Source organism: Poecilia formosa, unplaced genomic scaffold (assembly GCF_000485575.1).
Source record: "Poecilia formosa unplaced genomic scaffold, Poecilia_formosa-5.1.2 Scaffold325, whole genome shotgun sequence".
Classification (NCBI taxonomy): Eukaryota; Metazoa; Chordata; class Actinopteri; order Cyprinodontiformes; family Poeciliidae; genus Poecilia; species Poecilia formosa.
In genome coordinates this window covers 300,677-317,844 of record NW_006800264.1, presented here as the reverse complement: position 1 = coordinate 317,844, position 17,168 = coordinate 300,677, and the positions used below count along the sequence as shown (strand labels likewise).

The following is a 17,168-nucleotide window of genomic DNA, read 5'->3' as shown; positions in this document are numbered from 1 at the left end:
GAGAGCCAGCTGCTGTAATCTTCTCCACAATTTTCTCCTTGGCCTATCTGCTGTGTTTCTTGGTTTTCATTATGCTGTTTGTTCTCTAATAAACCTCTGAGGCTGGAAATGGAATAGCTCCATTTACGCTTAGATTTTATGACATACAGATGGATGGTATTTAGAAACTAGGTAACTTCAAACAAGAGTTGAGTAAGAGGGCTTAATAAATATTTTTTTAAAAACATGCTGCTGTTTGTTGGTGTTTCTTTGAAGGTAACTTTGACAACCGTTGCTCATTAACCTTCCACTTTATGCATCATTTTATGTTGGTCTATCACATCCTAACTGAATATTTTGAAGTTTGTGGTTTTAATGTGACAAAATAGAACAGTAGGAATACTATTCAGTTTCATAGTAGAAAAATGGCTTAGAAATCCCATTAAATGGTTGCAAACTAGAACTACAATATAAAAACTTGCCTAATGACACACTAGCAGAAAACTAAAATAGTCTAGAACACAGGTGTCAAACTCAAGGCTCGGGGGCCAAATGTGGCCCGCCGTAGCTTTTTATGTGGCCCTCTGGACTCCAAATTACATCAATAAGTCTTTCCAGTTTTTCACAAGTCTGTAAAATTCACACAAAAACAAATTTCCACTTTCTTTTCTGATTTTACTGCAAATTTTCTCAAAATTGGTCAAAAACATTGAATACCTAACTGATATGGCAAGTCACATTTAACATCATGCATTAGCACAAATATGGTAAAAATTCCTTACAAACATCACCAAATGTAAAAAAAAAACTGAATCAATCACAAAAACTTGTAGGAACAGCTATTTATTGGTATTTTAACAGCTTAATTGGTTTTATCAATATATTCTGGCACACCCGGCCCTTTAAGAACATACAGATTTTAGAGAAGGCCCAAAATGAAAATTAGTTTGACACCTCTGGTCAAGAAAGTGAGTAAATAAAAATAAATTTAAAACATCTTTTTTTTAAATAAATTTAAAAAAAAATCTTGAATTTACCCAAAGGATGCAGACTTCCATTTCAGGCAGGGGTAACTTGTTCTACACAGGGGGTCAAAGAGGTTCTGGTGGATCTCATAGACCTGCACAGGCAATGAGGCGTGTCGTCTGCAACAGAAAGAGAGAGAGAGAGAGAAACAAGAAACCGTCAGAATGATACGGAGAGCTTTCCTGACCAACAGTCATCACTTTGTACATTAACTCAGAAAAATTTGAATAAATTAGTTACATTTACCATACGGAGTTACCTTATGGTAAATTTCAATGTCTTTAACTGACTAAATTTAACACAGTAACTCATGGAAACAGCCATTTATGTATGTCTGTCAGTGCAATTTAGGCTAATTGATGACAGTTATGGAAAAAATGAAGAGCCCACTTTACTGAACCCCATTGAAAACCTGGTTATTCCAACAAATATTGATTTTTGAACTCTTCCTGTGTGAAAACATTCGTATTGTTGTTTCTAAATGAATATGAACTTGTTTTCCTTGCGTTATTTGAGGTTTGAAAGCACTGCATCATTTTCATTATTTTGATCATTTCTCATTTTCTGCAAGTAAATACTAAATTTTTGCTTGGAATTTTGGAGACATGTCAGTAGTTCATAGAATAAAAGAACAATGCTCATTATACTCAAACATAACCTATAAAAAATAAAATCAGATAAACTGGTGGTTGGTTGGATGAATGTGGATGGATGTTACGTCTTGGAGTATTATTAATAGTATTGAGTTCTTTCGTCTTTGTAATGTTGAATAAAATGTGAAGCTAAGGGAGACACTGGTCATAGATCCTGCACAGGCAGACTGAGGAGTTCCAGATCTGAGACTTGCATTGGATAAGCAAGTTTCTTTTCAAAGATTACATTTTTTAAAGGGTTTTGATCAGATAAAATCACACTTTAATCCACATTAAAGCAGAGGTTTACACTGTTATGCGGACAGGATACAACTAACCAATGGTGCTTAATATGAAACCATCCGTTTCTGTTAGCTAGAAGAGTGGAAAATCTTTCATTTGCATCAGTTGTTTAGAAAGACATAATTATTTATGGAGGAAAAGCTGCTCATCAGTGAGATAAAGTCAAAGATTCTTGGATCTAATCGCACCTTAGAGCACCATGTGGTGGAACTGGTGTTGCAGAAAGGCTTTGGGATCAGCTCAGCCGCTCTGCTGTGCACCACTGCTTATCCTCCAGAGGCAGATCAACAAAGATAAGACACACAAAGCTTTCTAACATGCCAGTATGATCTCAGCTTTAGTTCGTGTGGTGCACGAAACGACGGGCAAAGAAAGGAAATTCCCAGACACCAAAGATGACTTGAGTTTTACAGAACAAGCGTTCAAAAAAATCACAGGGAGCCAAGGCAGAAACACAAACCAAAAAATAAAAATAAAAAATCCATGGGGAAGAAACCAGCAGGGAGACATGAGGAGAAGACAGGGAAGTGACAGGAGGAACCAACAAGGAGTGACTGAGAAGGAGGTGCTCCATTACTGGGATGTTGAATGGTGGAACAACAGAACTGGGCTGATTAGCTAATTGGTTGCAGGTGTGAGGGGACAGAGAGCAATTGGCACAGGGGGCGAGGAGACAAATCTAACAGTAAAGCTAACTGAACTTAATAAAACCAGAGTAACTAAAAATAACTAGACACAAGAAATAAACGTAATAAACTAGAATCACTAAGAAAGGACTGAACTAATGAAAAACAAGAATAAGGTGATCTAACCAAAATAAGAAACACACACAAAATGATAATGAAACTAAAACTACAAAGCAAGCTAAGATCCTAACACTATACCAAATAGCTACAATTAAATTTATGGTAATTTATCTTTTTCAGTGGAATATCTTGCATCAGATGTAGCTGTCATGTCTCTTGATGCCTCAGCAACAAGGGCTCATGGTGTTCTTCATAATCTGTTTACTGATTTTCTTCAGGAAAGCCAGATGTAGCCAACAGCTGCTGGTGAGGGGTTTTATCAAGTATTGGATTGGGGTCAAATCAGGACATCCTCCAGCAGCAGTACAGCTGATGACGACTTAAACAGTTTGACCACAGGTATTAACATCTGATCATGATAAAGGCATAAAAAAGGGGTGGGGGGAATAACATCCTTCTAGACACCAAAAGCATTTATTTTCCAAATATTTTCCAAGCCAGATTTACTTGACACTTTGAAATGTATGCCGCTAGCCAAATGCAAGTCTTTTTTTTAAGCTTTACAATTCTGCAGGAAGTAAATGAGAAAATGTTTGTACTTTTGCTCCCCAAAATGACATGATTGTAGCTGCTAACCTCTATAACCTCCGGGCAAAATATGGACCTAGGAAGCATTTTATTTGACCCCACACACACACAGCGTAAAAAAAACAAACAAAAAAACTACAATAGCAAGCATCAGTAGAAGACAAGATAAAGTGACTGACGTTACTGGACAAAAACTGTACAAATACGTTCTTATACGCAGAGGTGGGTAGAGTAGTCAAAAATTATACTCAAGTAAACAAGAGCAGCACTACTTAAACATATTTATACTCAAGTAAAAGTAAAAAGTATCCGTCCAAGAGATTACTCTAGTGAGCGTAAAAAAGTATATGGTAAAAAATGCGACACAAGGAGTGAGTAACTGATCAAAACCTCAGTCAATTAATATTAAAATATTACATCATCAGACAGACCAAAGTATTAAATTATGTGGAAATTTAGGTATTTTAAAATCAAAGTGAAAATAATTTACATAAATATCACAATTACAAAAATAAAATTAGGCAAAATAAATATTTTTGCCAGATAATTTTTTTAAAAACTTTAACAGAAACTGCAGCTGGGTGTGTGTGTCTGGTGAATTTTTGGTTAAAACATTATTTTTATTCAGAGGGTAGAGAATCCAGACATTTTACTCAAGTAAGAGCAGTGATACTTCATAATAAAATTACTCAAGTGAGTAAAAAGTACAGCATAGTAAAAATACTCCTAAAAGTACATTTTAGTTACTCAAGTAAATGTAACTGAGTAAATGTAACTAGTTACTGCCCAATTCTGCTTACATTATGTCTTAAGGCTGAAATGTAATGAAGTCAGCTTTTAAAGATTATGAGTTTACAGTTCTTTCACGCGCTTTGCTTTCTGAACTGGCTAGAAATCATTGTAGCATTCAATAGCAAACGTGATTTTTAGCAGGATTTGGCTTGATATTAACATTGCTGAAGCGTTATATAACCATAACCTTGGTGCCACCATAATCCCCTCCCTTAGACAGCGAGGGCCTAAATCTAGACCAATGTCCTGTGCTTATAAGTTCATCGCGGTTCAGGCTGGTCACAGCAGCCGCTCCGTCCTGTGCGGATTAAAAGCACAACACAGAACGACGAACGCTTCAACAGCCCGGACAGCACATCTGTGAGCAGATGTCAAAGATTCCAGGAAGTAGATGTCCCGGCTCTTCGTCCTGACGTTAGCAGAGGTTCTGGTGACGTGCCTCGGTGGTCCTCCATCTCATTCCTCAATCCGGCTGATGATGGATTAAGAACACAAGCAGGTCTGCAGTGGCAGCAGGCCAAGAAAATGAAACCAAAAACACTCCTGTTGCACAATCCTGCTGCAATTTATAATCCTAACAACCACTAAGCGTGGCAAATAGGAAAAGCTTTGGAGCTGCTCTGTGCATTTTGAGAGAAGGATAGGATTTGTTATATTACAGCGTTTTGTTGCTTTTTTTTAAGCTCCTTGTACTCAACTCTTTCAAATTTCTCACACTTCAGTAACAAATTTGTTAACACTTTGACAGGGTCTGCATAAGACTGACAAAACACTGTCATAAACATTAAGGAGTCTACATGAATGTTTATGACTGATTTGAAGTGCCATTCCAAAAATAGTGAAACTTTTAATGCAAAGGTGCTTCAAAAGTTGGATTAAAAGTCCATTAAAAGTGCCAAATTTGCATTATTTTGTAAATATTGACACTTTAGTGGACTTTCATTGCAACTTTTAAAGCAACTTTGCATTAAAAGTGTCATCATTTACCGAATGACTCCTCATGACAACAGTCAGACATTCATAAAGACTCCTTCATGTTCATGACAGTGTTACGTCAGTCTTATGCACACCCTTCCAAATAAAGTGTTACCACAAATTTTTTGTTGTGGAAAAAAATCCAAGAAATTCAGGTGGTACCAAGTATCGCATCGTAGTGATCCGATAATTGGTGCCACCACCAAGTATCGCATCACTATAAAGTACAAATTCTACATGTCTTTATATTACAAATAATTAAAAAAAACTTTATAGCTGCAAACCAGAATCATCAAAATTTACAGAAATAAAGTAAAACGTGTGGATGTACATTTATATAACTGCATTAGCACGTATACAGAATATTAGTTAATCAGAAATAATAACTGGAATGATATTCTTATTTATGCACTAGTATTATTTATAATAGCTGTTTTTCTGCTTGGAGGGGGGAAAATATACCAGATCATATTTTATATTTTGTTCTACATATGTTTTTTTTACTCAGTCTCCTCATCCTGAGAATCCCATCCTGAGTCCTGCCTAATTTAGGACAACTGCATCCTTCTGACATGTGTCTACATAAAGATGCTGTTGAGTCTCTAAGGTTTTCCTTCACCATTGGGTTATGCATCCATTTCAGCTAAGAATGAATCAACAGAGAGTAAATGGCGCCCTTTACACAGCAGGAAAAGTATTAACCCATCGTATCCCACCCAACCCAATCTCAGCATCGTTGCAGCTGAGCAACAGTGATGAAGATGAGTCACAGAGATTTGGTAGCCGTAAAAAAATGAATAAATAAAAAAAAGTAACGTTTTATTTGTCGGGAGCTTGTCGCCGGTACACGGCTCTCATTATCCTGATAATGAGAATCTCTTTACCTACAAAGGAGCTGGGAAAGAGCTCTGCACTCCAGGTTTTTGGGGGAGATAAAGGCGCAGCTGGGTAAAAACAGCACGGCGGAAGTGACAAACAGCAGCCGATGAAGCTGCAGATGTTTGACAGAATCGAGGCTTTTGTCGCTGGCTATTTTAGAAAGCGCAAATTACAAATCCTTAAATGATGAAAACAAGCGCTCTTCTGACAGTTGCTTCTTAGCATCTGACGGAGGAATTTTTAGAAAGTCTATAAATGCCTTTCCCCAGGCGACACTTCGTTGATCGTACCAGAACACGGACTGACACTGGCTGGTAAACTTTGAGCAGATTCAGAGATAAAAAGGATCTCGAATGCATTTTCATATTGTTCAGGTCAACATTCTGCCTAATTAGTTTGCAGAGGATCATGTTCTACGAGGCTTTCGTGATGCAGCCCAGCAGTGACTCAGAGTTCCACCCAAACAGCAGGATAAACAGCAGAAACACGACCTTACACTCATGTAAATACAGACAAATTAAAGCTTATTAGCCTATCTGCTGTTTGACGGTTGTAACATTTTTTTTGCATTGAATTTTTTAACTGATGGATTTGATGAAGTTAACAGTTAAACTATTTATTGATTAAACTCTAAATAGTTTAAACTAGGTAAAATAATTGTTTTGTCCTGGGTTGTTTTTGGGTTTGTTTATTCTGTATTCCTTTGGGGGGGCTTATTAAATCAGTCATATCTGTTTTACTTTAGTTCAGTCCTTCATTAGTGATTCTAGTTTACTATGTTTATTTCTTGTGTCTAGTTATTTCTTATAACTCTAGTTTAGTTTCTTAGATTCAGATTTTCTGTTAGATTTGTTTGGTTTTTGTTCGACTCTGGCTCCCTGTGGGTTTTTTTTTATTTTTTTTTATTAAAACCTTCTTCAAGCTGCCCGTACCTCTCTCAGTTTGGGTCCACAACTCAACCACCATGCAACATGATAATAGTAACTTTAAAGTATTTATATTTGTAAAGTAAACATTATTCATGATCATTGTCGATACTTTTGGCCTCAAGCAAACATTTAAAATGTACATATTGATTCATTTGAAATGTCAAAGTTAAAGGACTTAAGTTAATTATTTTGTTCATTTGACTTTATATGAGCACTTTTGTGGGTTGATTCACAGTGGTTTGCTTAGTATTAATTTCTTTGCAGTCCGAGTAAAAATAATTTATGTAAATTCAAATAATACATGTTGGTAATATTTATTTATTTTTCTTTTTATGGGGTTATTTAAAGGTTTTTACCTGCTTCAAAACAGTCTGTGAAAGAAAACTTTCTGACACAAAGATGAACAAATGGGAGATAAAAGATAACTGCATGTTAAAAGAAAAACTGTGTAGATGTGTTCATCCCTTTTCAAACAGGGAAGCAAATTTAAGAAGAACTTGACAACTAATGCAGTTCAGTTTACTAAATGTTCTTCTAGAGTGCAGAGACCGAAAAGAAGATATTTTTAAACCGAGTAGGAAAAACATCCAGTACAGCCTTTAGACGTCCCAAAGGAACTTACTTTAAGCTCAGTGGAAAAGCTTAAAGCTGTGCAGGTTTTTATGTGATGGGAAATGAAACGGAGCATGTCCGGCTTTACTGTCAATACGTCAAACTACCACTGAAGATACAAGGATACTTTTGGCCTCAAGCAAAGCTGTGTAAATAACCCCAACATTTGAAATCTGTAATATTTTCATGAAGCGTTTTTTTATTTTATTTTACATCTTCAGGATTTAAGACAAAAAAAATCCTTAAAACAATTCTTGATTGTAACCCCAACCAACAGTTATAAAAGGCTCGTTTTAACACTTTGAGGTGATAGATAACCAAACATGCTCCAATGTAGATGGATCCAGTTTTAATTCCCAGTCAGGAGGACGTTGTTGTTGTTGTTGTCGTTGTCGTTGCTAAAATGTATCTGACTGGATCAAACATCTACTGATCGGTTGGAGTGATGAAAAAGCAGTGAACCCTCCTGTTAAGTGGAGGGTGAAGCCTTTTATTGCTGGTGGGGAAACAAGCTGTCAAAGCAAATTGATTTATTACGTCGTTAACCTCTGACGATGTAAATATGCGATAATGAAATATGCGGTACCAGTCATCACCTCCTGCCTATAGTGCACTGCCTGGAGTTCATTTTATTCTCCAGCTACTTTCTCCTGTAAGTAGAATCTGGAATCTCTCTGAAGTATTGTTATTGTACAATGTTGTTATTGTACAATAACAATAATAATATTGTTATTGTACATAACAATATTATGTACACTTCAACTGTGAGAAACAAGATCCAGATAATCACAAACATGCATGAAAGAATCAAAGCAACACTGCATGCTTTTGATGATGGAATAACATTATAACATGACGTAAATCTAAAAAATAAAAATAATAATAATAATGATACATTTTACATAATACCCTTCACCCCCTTTTAATTTACTTACAAAGATCTGATAATATTAGTCCATTTTTATTACAATATGTGGACACTCGGTCTGCACTCTTAACAATTCACTCAACTCAGCATGTCAAATGCTCAAAGTAGCTTCAACTGATGGCAGCTCAACTTACTCTCTGTAAAGTTCAGATAAAAATGATTTGACTAGTTTACTTTTGAGCTATGTCTGGCATTAAACTCTCATTTAATGCCGGTTTTTGTCAAACAAAAACTTTGACAAGATAGAGATGCAATATATCTTATGCATTTCATCCCCTTACACACACACACGCTATTCAAAACAGCAGCACAGCATAATAGTAGTCTAAAAGGCAATGTTAAGGATATGCCAACATTAACAGATAAGATGACCAGTTCAACAGCAGCTTAATGTCTTAGCTAGGAGTTGAACCAATGAAATGTGGGATTTATTCTCTGTCTGCGTGTGTGTGTGCGTGTGCGTGTGAGAAAAATGGCTGAGTTCTAAATGTGCATTTAATGGGGAATAAGGGCTGGAGGGAAAACAAGTGACAGAGATTTCAGTAAATCCAGCAGGCACATTTTAAGTCCATCCATCACACTGTTGTAACCTATATGTAAATTGGCACACAACTTCTGCCCAAACTGACGAGGCAGGCGGGAGCAAATTACACCTCCGAGGCATCCCATTATGATCCACCACGATAACAGACGAGCAGCAGTCAAGTCCCGGAGCTGGAAGAGGAATGGATTTTGCCTGGCGATAGATCGACTTTATTTATGCACCTGCTAAAATTTCAGAGGGAAAACATTATCTGCTCTCAAACTGGCAGAGCCAAAAAGAGAATGAGCATATCAATGCATACAGTTCTCTACGGTGGAGGCTAAATGCTGCAATCACAAGCAGAGGAGAAATCAGTGGTGAGCTAAATCCAAAACGGCAAAAAACACAGACATGCTAGAAATGCATTTCAGACCATTCCAGAGAAAAACAGAAAAACTCTCATTCTCAGTTATATCTTTTTGAGAACATTTTTAAATATTGATGGGAATATCATAGGCTTCCCTACAGTTCTGTGCTTGTTATGCTTTTATCAGATTACACATATAAAATCTCTGACGATATGTGCTCTAGAAATTGATTAGAAATGTTTTTTAGCAATGAACAGTTGTTCATCGAGGGGGGTGCCCCTGAAATCTAAAATATTTAGATTTCTGAAATCTAAAATATTTAGATTTCAGAACACATTTCAGAGGAAATAAGAGAATTATTAGTTCACACAGATTACAAAACTAAGTTAGGAAAATCAGCTAAGTGAGCTATTTATATTCAGAATTTATTGAATTGAACTAAGAGTTCTTTTTGAAACAGGAAACGGAACTGTGAGATGTTTCGTTTTAAGTATTAGTTTCTTTCTGTAGTTTATTTCTCATTTTTCTGTTTTTTTTCTGATCGCTCCTCCACAGTATCTGATTCAGCTGCTACTTTCTTTGCTTTACTTATCAAACAGTCAGAAACGAAGGCCAGCATCTCCAGGATCATTTTTTGAAGCTCCTGCCTCGACATGGGGTTTATATTCAGAGCAGAGAAAAACAAGACTGTGAAGTGATTTCCCCAGAGGAGGTTTTGGTTTGGAGGTATACACATCCTTGACATTAGCATAAAACAAATCCAAAGTCTTGTTTTCTCTGGAGGAGCAGCTGACAAACTGGTGAAAGGTCGGCACTGCGTTTAAAATCACCAGGCATTGCCACAAAGGGTGTGTGGTGTTTGTATCCTAGCAACAATGGAACTGCTGACATCTCATGCATTATGTGTCAAACTCGAGGCTTGGGGGCCAAATCTGGCCCGCTGTAAGTTTTGGGCAAAAGCTGAAGGTGGAAAGTAACCAGCTGCCAAAATAACACTGGCAAACTCTTTTGGTAAATAATATGGACAGAAACTTACTGCCAAGAGTTCATGGCCTAGACTGCAGAGTATGCTGTGGATGACACCATCTGTTGTTCGCAAGCACCGCTAATCCACCTCGTTTTCTTTTCCCGCTCCTCTTTAAATCTCTTGTCTGCTTGTATTGACCCTTTGCAACTATATGACACATGACCACTTGAGGCGACATGATTGACATTGGATGAGAGTGACAGGAGAATTGAACAGAGGGACTGAAATTGTTTTTCCAAGTTATTTTGTTCATGGCTTCTAACTGAGTGAAGCTAGTTTGTCTGTGAATGTAACACACTTGGTTTGGGCTCAGAGACGGCAGTATTTACAAAAGTTGGGAATAGCTAGCTTAGAAACCGACCCATATCTCCTACGTCCTGATGTGTTGATCAGATTATCAACGTTGCCCAAATATACTCCACATTATTTATGTCACCATGTCATAAACGAGGTTTCCCCTTTACACCGGGGCAGCCTTAAAAACGGACAAAAGACGAGATGCTAACCAGTTTTTTCCGTACATGCTAGCCTACATGATGATGGAGCATTTTCTCCATGGTTACTAATGGTTTGACGCGTACTTTGCACCATAAAGCAAAGTTTGATATATTTCTAATTATACTTACTTATGAAGTATATGAACGTTAATCTTCTTAACTTGAAAAAACTGTCATTGCATAGTCACGATTACAACAATATCTGACGGTCTGTGTGATTGACGGCTGACATCCATCACCATCGTATCTTTCCTCATTGAAAGTTATACAATAAAATGACAAGTTTGGTTTCTATCCTCATCTGCCTACTGCACAGCATCCTATGAGTACTTTTAAAGTGAAATCAACTAAATAGAAGCAATATTAGGTTACAGATGTATGTTTTTTGACAGGCTTCAAAGGCACACATTGGATGTTTTGACGTCCGTCACGGTGGAGCGGGCAGAGCTCTGAAGATCATGACGTCACACGCAAAGGGATAATAGTCAGGGAGCCTGCCGTGGAGAAGTTGGAGTCGGCGATGTAATCCTGTCTCAGTAAAACACATTACAATGTATTCCAGTGAGTTTCTGTCAACGCTTGAAGTTCATCCATCTTGTTAGCCAAGATGGATGGCTAACATCCATCTTGGCTGTAGTCCATCGTAACCGGCAACGCCTTCACGTTGCCGGTTACGATGGATGGAAGAGACGGTTTGAACTTCCTCCTTCTCTCTCTCCTCTTTGCTCCGGCTCTGCATCCATGACGCCTCCTTTTCAACTTCTCTATGATTTCTGGCTTCAGTTGTGGTATTATTTCAAGCTTTTCAAATGTTAATCAGCTGCTCCCTTATACCACCCTGTTGCTATGGTTACGCATCATAATAAAAAGCAAAAGCAAATCATGAAAAATATATCCTCTCTCAAAAAAAAAAAAAAAAAAATCAGTCCAACTACACAGTATCCAAAACAAGAGGGAACCATTGTCCAAAATAAAGCAAATTTCCCCCCAGAAAGGCAGAAATGAAAGTTTGAAAAAGAAAATCTCAATGAAAGTACAGAGCTACTCCAACGTGCTGTCAACTGTTAAGAAAATAAATTTAAAATAAGCTAATTTTAAAACTTAACATGTCTTGATTGAAATAGCCTAATTATAGTTTTCAGATTAATTACTTATTCTGCCCTATTGACCTTTATTTTACCTGTAGTTACAGCAGATTGTTTGCTAAGATCTTTTTGATCTGCCGTTTGTCTGTGTGGGAAACAATCAGGAGAAGTTCCAGTTTTCACATTGATCTGTGAAAAGCCTTAAAACAGCAGGAGTCCAGGCCAGTAGAGGAGAAGCTCTGCTTCCACTTTGTTTAGACAAAGGGGACAAATGGCCTTCGATCTTGGAAACAAATTGCAGGGAGTTTCTAACTTTAGAGAGGGTCAGAGACAGCTCCTGGTTGGATGAGCAAAGATACGCCTTATTTGAATAAATTAAAAGACAAGAATACGCCTTTACTATAAAACTTTCTACACAGGAGTAACAAATTAGATTTGCTCTTGCAATTCTCCAAAGACGTCTTAGCACGTCTTTGCTTTTCTTTCTTTCTTTTCTTCTTCTTTTCCATTTGTCTCAGGTAAATGAATGTATGTCTCTGTTGTTCTGCAGTTTCTGTTGTAATTTCATACGTTGTCTTCTATTGGATTAAACTCTGTGATTCTGTGACATCAACACTCATTGTTGTTTTCTGTGTGGCTTCACTTCAGCCCGCCGGGAGAACCTGGGATCCGTAAGAGGAAGATAGAGCCAGAGATTTCCCTAAAATATACTATAACTTAAAATCTTCTTCAACACAACCCTGAGCGGCGCGATTCTGCCAAGGGGGCAGAGAGCACATAAAACGGTGACTAGGAGTCAATGAGTGCGTCTCAGTCTCTTCTGCAGAAAATAAACGCTGAAAACCATTTGATTGAACTGTCTCATTGGATGACCTACATGGTCACAAACACAACCCGTGAAACCACAATGAGATATTTGAGACTTTCTGCAACAACCCTGGAGGTTTCGGACACAATTTTTACCCTGCAGGTGCTCAGGGCCACACGTTGCCATCCCTTAAGCCTCCATTTATTTTTAGACCCAACAAACGATGAGCAGGCACATATGATAATGATGTCACACTCTAAAATAGCCTGGCAAAAACTGAGCACAAACAGCTTACTGCTGCGCATTCACTTTCTTGAAGAAAGCGACATTTTCGGAGGGCTGAATTTTAAGCAGCAGCTGCATCACTGCTGGTAATGTCAGATGTAGCGCTGGAATTGGTGAACTGCAACTCATTTGCTACACTTTTGCTTTCAGAGAGGCAGGAGAGGATGGAAAGTGCTGAGAGGACAGGTATGACCAAACAGGAGATAATATCAACTTGGAAAATGTTAAAAATGTTGTCATGTTGTTTATTTCATAACGTCGGCCTCATAGTATGTGGCTGTAGTCAGGTTTGTGGTTATCCTGTAATGTTTTTCAGAAGCGTAGATATTTTTTGTTGTTTCTGACCACCATTGATGATTTCCCCCTTGGAGACATTCATAGGAACGTTACCCAGTTCTGCTTAAGGAGTGAAAAAAATAATAATAATCCACATTTTTCTTAATCAGAAACCCTGGATGACCTGGCTGTCAACATTATCGTTTTAGCTGAAATAATCATCATAGCTAACTTTCACATAAAGCTAAATTTAACAGCTGAATGGGATAGTCAATGTTAATCAACTAACTTGAGAAAATCTATGTTCTACTGACAGTATTTTATCTAGCATTAGCTTTTAAGCTAATTTTACCCTATCCATATCACACTAGACAGATTACTTTAAAGTTATTATGTATTTTTGGATTTTAATAAAATGTGATATGAAGCTAAATTTAACACAGTGAACGGAATACTCGATGTTAATCAACTAGCTTGTGAAAACCCTCTGTCCTACTGACAGCATTTTAGCATCAGTTTAATTTTGCCTTATCCATTGCTGTCACGCTACACGGAGCACTTTAATGTTATTATGTATTCTTAGATTTTAATAGAATGTGATAAAAAGCTAAATTTAACACACTGAAAGAAGTAGTCAATTTGAATCAACTAGCTTGTGAAACCCCATGTTCTATTGGTAGCATTTTAGCTCGCATTAGCTTTTAAGCTAATTTTACCTTATCCTTATCTAGACAGAGTACTTTAAAGTTATTATTATGTGTTTATGAACTTTTGGATTTTTATAAAACGTGTTATAAAGTGACACACACCCATTAGCATATTATTTTAAAACACTTTTGCTGATTGTAGCATACTGCTCACTATTCTTACTGTTCAAATTCCTCAACATATGACCTTTCAGTGTAGCTCTGCTTCTTACCATTTTTAACTATTCAGCAGGGATGCACTGATCTAAAATTAATCATTTTCGGAAAATGTTTTGCTTTGAACATTTTCGTTATAGAGAGGTCTGACTGGACGCCAAAGCCCAGAGCAACTATACTGCAACTTTTAGATGCATCCTTTCTCCAACACATCTGAATCAAATTCACTACTTCTTGCCAGGCCTCTCTCTGTGGAGAGACTGGAGAGGAAAGTTAGCATCCCTGTTTCAGAGTGATCCGAGTCAGAAGATTCTTTCCTGGTGCTGTCTGACTGGCCCAACACCTCACGTCATTACACAACTAAAGTAGCTGGATTTTTATTTTATTTTTGTGACATGGCAGCAATAGAAACTTGCCGAGTTCTCTCTCTCCGTTTCCATGAAAGAAACAAGGTCACAGTGAGGGGAACAGTGATCTGGTGCACTTTGCGCTCCCACCGTTTAACGCTGTGCTCTGCGCCCATTACGCAATCCATGGCTCCAGCTTCCATCGGCTGGAATAATCCTTCGCAGTGCGCGAAAGACACAAATGAGCAGCTGAGCAGAAACAAAAAAGTACCTTAATGCTGCACACAATTAGTGCTCTACAGCCACACGACATAAAGGATGAAGTTAGTACTTTGACAGCGCCCTGCTCGCCAGGACCACACGGCACACAACTTACTTTTCCTGCACGACGTTCTCCTCGATGCCCCCCACCGTGCAGTGGTTCCCCTGAGCGAGTCCGCAGGTGGCCAGGTGCCTTCGGTGCTGATCCTTCAGACAGGCGTTTTCCTTGCACAGATCTGTCACTTGGAGCTCCAGCTCCTCTATCCGGATCCTCTGCTTCTCCAGCAGACCCTGCTGGGTCTCGATGATCTTATTCAGCTCCTGTAGGTACTCCGCCGCCTTGCTTGGGTTCTCCGTCGGATTCTCCATCTCAGCTAAGATCCGCTGTCCGTCCATGAAGGCGGCTTCCACGCGAGCAGAAACACACCCACCTTCCCTATCCACCCCCCACCACCCCACCTCTCCAGCTTCCTCTCGGGCTCAGCGGGAGTGAGACGGAGCGAGGTCCAGTCCGCTCATCCCGCTCCGCTCCGACATTGTCTGCTGTACTACGGTGACAGGCAGTAACGGTTCTGGAGGAACTTGGCCGGTTTTGGTGTGCAGGTGTATGGCGAGCTAGGTGCCGCAACCATCCTCCAACCCCGCCGCCCCGCGCACCAGAGAGAGCCGTTTAACCCTTGCGGGTCCGCCGGCTTAGCGCTGCGCCGACATGTTCACTGACTCTCCCCTCGCTGCTCAGCGGGAAGCACGCGCGCATAGGTTACGGCACGTGCACCTGTTCAACAACAGGTGGACAAAGTTTCCATCGACACGACCCGATTCAGCTGCACTCCCGCAGATAGCGGCGGTTCTGGCTACGCCAGGCTACAAGCAGAGGCGAATTGTGCAGTTTTATAGGACAGCATTCAGCTTCTATGCGCCACAAATCTGGAACAAACTTCCAGAAAACTGCAAAACAGCCGAAACACTGAGTTTCTGTAAATCAGTACTAAACCTCCACCTGTTTAGAGTTGCTTTTTAATAAATGAAACATTGACCAACGTAATTGATGTGTAAGATTTTGGTGATGGCACTCGACAAAATGTAACGTTTGTTCAATTGTTGACTGTACGGTGTTTTCATTATAAATTAATGATTTAGTGTTTTTATTATGTAAAGCACCTTGAACCGCTTTGCTGCTGAAATGTGTGACTCAAATAAACTTGATTGATGTATTGATTGAACCACACCAATGTGTCTAGCAGGGCTTCATTTTGATATTTTGGTGTAAATGAATCTGAATTAGTCAAAGCTAATTAGCGCACACCAAATTCCTCATGAAAATTAGCATTCGCTATTTTACTCTTCACTGACATTGACTTGAAATCATTGCATGTGCATGGTTTACAGTTTGTTTCTTTTTACTCAAACAATATCATTCATTTTCATATAAATAATTTTCTCTTACAGAATGAATTTGAAATTTTGATAGCCACTCATTAAAACAACTTTAGAGTGAATCAAACATAGACTGGAAGTGTTCTGGATTGACTGCAGAGGCACATGTTGGTGCTGTAGCTGTAACCATGAGTAAATGTCTGTATACATGTTGAAACAGGCCGTCCTTCCGGCTAACATGGAGGGCATGTTGGAGGAAAAGAACTAATGATAAAAAAACAACATTACTTGAGCAATGAAAGAGGCAATTCAGTCTCACCAGCAGCAGGAGGAGTTTATACAGAGCTCCACAAGACCCAGCGTTTTTGATAGTCCACTTCTACTGGCAAACCAATTTGCCAGTAGAAGTGGCTATTTAGCTAAATTTAGCTAAATTTCTAGCAATCTAAATATTTAGCTAGCAAGCTAAATATTTAGAAGACCAAATATTTAGCTTGTGAATTAAATATTTAGTTTTTGGACTGTGACATTTTAAAAAGTATGAATAACATAGTGAAAACATAACTTTGAAAAATGAATACCCTTTTTTTTTCATTTTATGTTTTTTTTCCCCTCATATGACAACTGAAATAAACCAAAATATGGCTGTTAATTTCTTTTTTCACTGTGTAACTTTATAAACAGCATCCCATAAATAGAGCTCTTTTTCCTCCATAGTATGAGGGAATGCACATAATTCCAGATATTTTTTGAAGGAGGATTCTTACATTTATTTATTGTTTGACTGAATATGCCGGTGGACTGTAAACTCTGCTTGTGTACTTTTCTATTTTTATAAACATGTTACCCTTTCTGTGGCATTAAGGCTTAATTTTGTTTCCTACTGGTAAAGGAGAATTGGTTTCCGAGGTGGTGATTGAGATGTGTGTGTATCTATGTTTGTAAAACATTTAACTCTTATAAAACATCTGTGCATGAAAAACCGTAGCTAATGCTGCATTAGACTTAGATCGGGACTTGAACTGGCAACCTACAAATTGCAGGACAAACTCCGGTTACCGT

At 38.3% G+C, this 17,168-nt stretch overlaps 1 protein-coding gene across 6 annotated transcripts in view; it reads right to left on the bottom strand.

The window, feature by feature from the left end:
• The window catches only part of iqsec1b (IQ motif and Sec7 domain ArfGEF 1b), a 74,041-nt gene extending 58,194 nt beyond the window's left edge, over positions 1-15,847 (bottom strand). For 5 of the 6 annotated variants that reach the window (XR_001658806.1, XM_016661350.1, XM_016661353.1 and 2 more), the window contains exons 1-2: positions 14,845-15,847; positions 1,017-1,124 (exon numbers count right to left, since the gene is read on the bottom strand). Coding sequence is in view for 5 of the 6 variants with exons in the window: in XM_016661350.1 (XP_016516836.1) it covers positions 1,017-1,124; positions 14,845-15,125 (389 nt within the window). In the remaining variant the exon portion in view is untranslated. The remainder of the gene's footprint in view (positions 1-1,016; positions 1,125-14,844) is intronic. The other variant, XM_007573337.2, reaches the window with a different exon arrangement.
• Positions 15,848-17,168: the final 1,321 nt, after the last annotated feature.